The 3989-nt window shown below is 51.9% G+C and overlaps 1 protein-coding gene across 1 annotated transcript in view; it reads right to left on the reverse strand.

Annotated features, from left to right (window-relative positions):
- LOC104465186 (putative methyltransferase DDB_G0268948) overlaps positions 1 to 2808 on the reverse strand; it is a 3358-nt gene extending 550 nt beyond the window's left edge. Inside the window, exons 1-5 of the mRNA XM_010078126.1 lie at positions 2698 to 2808; positions 2269 to 2429; positions 1784 to 1997; positions 1034 to 1134; positions 152 to 289 (exon numbers count right to left, since the gene is read on the reverse strand). Coding sequence (XP_010076428.1) covers positions 152 to 289; positions 1034 to 1134; positions 1784 to 1997; positions 2269 to 2429; positions 2698 to 2808 — 725 coding nt within the window. The remainder of the gene's footprint in view (positions 1 to 151; positions 290 to 1033; positions 1135 to 1783; positions 1998 to 2268; positions 2430 to 2697) is intronic.
- Between the last annotated feature and the right edge of the window lie 1181 nt (positions 2809 to 3989).

Raw genomic sequence — 3989 nt, forward strand, 5'->3', positions numbered from 1 at the left:
ACAAGTACCCATCCACACCTGGGGTAAGGAGGAAGCGCACTGCTGCACAGCTCACTTCTGGCTTTGAAGGAGTCCCCGCAACCTCACTCTTCATTCACTGTATCAGAGGGGTCTTCCACATCCTGCTTGTTTTCCCAAGTGGTTTTCTTACCTCTTTTCAGTCTCTTGGAGGAGGGATTTTGCAGCTTCGGGGTCATTCTTCATAAAGGATTGATACGGAGAGACAGACTCCAGGTAACCAACCACACCAGCAACCGTCATGGGAATTTTGTCAAAGATATCAGTGATTCTGGAAGGGAGATGGGGAAGATAGGAGCATTGGCAAGTTAAATTTCAAAGGCAGTGGAACAAAGACAACAGCAGATGGAGGTGGTGGCAAATAAAATACCTCATTGTTATCAAAGGTCTAAGAGATGGAAATATCATCCAATTATGGCATTTGGTGGGTCAGGAGCTCTAACTGATGCACTCCTGGAAAAGCAGAGATGGTCCCAGGGATTTGAACTGCCCAAAAGGACTACCTGCAGAGCCTGTTCCCTCCGGCAGCCAGGACACCAACACCTCTGCAGCACAACTGCCAATGCATCCCTTTTGCCTGCAGAGTCAGCCCCTGTCCCATGCCTTGGTGGGCAGGCAGGCACTGGCTCCCCAGACGTCTGGGGCAAGTTCTTTCTCTCACTCTATTTTTCCCTTTCACCCATTAAGTGATCTTCCCAGAAGCCTCAAACTATCATAAACCACCAACTAAAAACAATCTAACCCAATTCTGCCTTGGGTAGAAAGGGTCCTTGCAGCCCTTAGACCACGCACACTTGCTGGCCCAGCATAGAGCCACATTAAATCATTGGAGCAGCCCTGGAGACACATGGCTCTGCCACGATGCAAAGGCATTTCCTGAAACCCAGCAGGTACTTGTGCTGGCAAACCCGGCTCCCTTGTGTCCTCACTGGGCCGGTGGCAGAGCAGCCCTGCAGAGGAGCGGAGATGCCACCTCTATCCACTCCTGGCTCTGTGCCAAGGAGTTTCTGCTCACCTTTTCTTGTCTGGGAACGGCAAGGCCTCAAAGATCTCTTTGTAGTCTTCCAAGACAATTTTTATTCTATTATGTGAGTATTTTAAAAGCACGTCCCAGGCCTATAAAGACAGCAGATCAAAAAACAAACACAAAACCACTTGAAGATCTCAGTTTCTACTTAACTCAGGCTTGCTTGGCCCTAGATATGATGCAATCATACATGTACGTTTTTTTTCTTTTAAGTACTCCTTGCATTAAAATTCACCAAAATCTTGCTCGGTGTCAAGGATTCAAAGATCCTTTTTTACTATAGAGGTAAGAGTCCTATCTTCCTCTCTACACTGCTGTTACTAAAAGGAGACTGTCCACTATGAGTTGTTAAAAATACTTTGTCGAGAAAAATCACTACCTCTTTCCAAACAGTTTCTGTTTCCCATTCTTTCCACCACAATCAGGGTGACAGAAGTCCCTTTGATGATACCAGCCCTCCAAATCTGCTCCGCAGTCCTTCACACTACACCAAAGTCTGCCCTATTAGTCCTAATGTCCCTCTTCTCATCCAGCCAGCCCCAGGACTGCATTGAAACCACTAACACTCCATCTTGACCTTGTCCTTTATTTAACCACACCTCTGCCCCATCCCATAATAGGAGTCCTCTAGTTGTACCCCCCAAGCCCACTGCTTTCCTCTATTCATCTGAGCACTACCCATTTTCCCCTGCCCAGACCAGGAAAGGAAGCCCTGGGGTTTAGCTTTCTTCACCTCACCTCCCCGAAGATTTTGGTCAGCTGTTCAGAGCAGTTTCCATAGTGCAGACTCATGTCTGCAGTGTAGGTGCTGATGACCACGCAACCACCCGGCTTAATCACCCGGGTTGCTTCTCTCATGAACTTCTCGATATCAAACCAGTGCGCGGCTGTAAACGAAGTCAGGACGTCCACTGAGGCATCCTCGAATGGCAGCTCCTCTGCAGGGCACACGCTGGAAGGGGGAAGGAAAAAAAGCAGTAAGGGAATTATGGAGTAGGACACGAAGTTGGTGGGCATTTTTTGGAGCTGATGATGACAATTTGGGGTGCAAGACCATGGCTACTGTGAATCTAGGATAACACTCATCCACACCAGGAATCCCATCAAACTGGGATTTTTCTTTGGTGCTGGCTGGCTCTTACAGCAGTTATACTCACAAAACACCACCTCTGTGTGAGGACACGAATTTTGCCTTCAGCTGAGCTTGCTCCCCCGACACTCACAGGTAGGAGACGCTGGGTGGGGAGGGTGCATCCTTGGCCTCCTGGATCTGTGCTTCACTGATGTCTGTTCCCACCACCTTCTTGAAGTGCCCCGCAAGAAAGCGGGTGCCTTGTCCAGACCCACAGCCAACATCCACCACCAGCTCAGGAGGGTTTACCCTCTGCAGGGAAAAGCAGACGCGTCTCAATGGGCAGCCACCCGATTCCTGTGCTTTTACCCCATTCCTTCCCCCAGGGGCCACATGGGAACGGCCTTGGCATGACACAACCTGTGGAAAGGCTCCTCTGTGCCCACATCTTGCCCCGAGCCCGACTGATTTATTCTTTCCCGTGGCACCAACCAAGGCAACGCTCCCAGCAGGGTAAATATTACTACCCACAAATACTACTACCTTGCTTTTTCCTACATCCTGACTATATCCCACTTACCTTTTCCTGCAGGTAGGTGAGGATGGTTTGCTGCAGCTCGTTGCCTGGTGCAAACCTGTATTTCTGGTAGATGGCTGCGTGCCCTCTCCCCTCGAACATCTGGGTGGCCATGCTTGGGTGACCTGGCACCTGGGAGGAGGCAGCAAGCTGGGTTTGTCACCACAGGATCAATCTCCTTCTGCGTCCTCAGTGTGTGACCACAGGCGCCAAAGTCTCCAGTTCCTGGCAGCAGCCCAAGGAGGACTTTGCTCATGAGGCTCCAGAGAGGGAGTGTGAACCAGCTCTCCAAGCATCCCTCCCACAGTTATAAGCTAACTACAGAAGCAAACCGTGTCCAACAAGGAAAAGCTTTCTAGGTTTTTAACCCTGTCTTCTCCTTGCTCCTCTGCTTTCCAACCCCCCCCACCCCCCACCTGGGTGTCTTCTGAAAAATCACCATTACAGCTGGAATACCTGATTTTGGGGGGGACTGAGCAGAGCATTAGAATAACTAACAGCAGAAAAGTGGGCTCTTCTTTATGGAAATCCAAGTTTAATATTAACAACACAATCACACCAACTCCACCCTGCGCTTTCTGAACCATCTGCTATTTTTTTGCCCTTCCTGCCCCAGAAGTGCTCCAAGTCTCCTTTAAATCCAGAGCCCCATTGAACCCGCCACCCAGAACCACAGGCAGAGGCAAGCCTGGCCTCACCTTTGAGCCCCTTGGGCCTCCCGCCAGCTCAGCCCCGCGGCCGCAGCATGCAGCCATCCAAGCTGCTTTCCCAGACACAGCACCCAGTGTTCCCCTGCCGACCCCCACAGCTGCTATAAACCCCCCAGTCCATGTACCCACCGGGCAGGGTCCTGCGAGCCCAGGCCTGGAGGCCACTGGCCCATTGCTCATTGCGCCGCACCGGAAGGCTCTCGGCCGCATCCTGTTTATCTCGATGCCTGAACAGGCGCCATCTGAGATATCAACGGCTCTATGGTCTGACGACAGACCCCCCAAGAGTCTGCCAGAGGGGCTCCCTGCCCGATTTGATGGGCAACCGCACCCTCTCGCATGCTCCCAGCGAGCGGGGTGAGCAGAAGGAGGCAGCAACAGCGAGTTCCTCGCGTGACACGCAAATCTCTCCAGCCTCGGGCGATAAAGGGTTATTACAGCGTATGACTCAAGAAGAGATGCTGAGCCCAGTAGCGGGTAGCCAGCTCAGGCCTCGGCACTCCCAGCAGGGAACTCCAGCCCTGCCAAAGCCCTTTGCGCGGAGAGTCCCGCAGGTGCTTTCCTTCTCCCACCGGCCAGCCCCCC

This window comes from Pterocles gutturalis, unplaced genomic scaffold (assembly GCF_000699245.1).
Source record: "Pterocles gutturalis isolate BGI_N339 unplaced genomic scaffold, ASM69924v1 scaffold30373, whole genome shotgun sequence".
Taxonomy (NCBI): Eukaryota; Metazoa; Chordata; class Aves; order Pterocliformes; family Pteroclidae; genus Pterocles; species Pterocles gutturalis.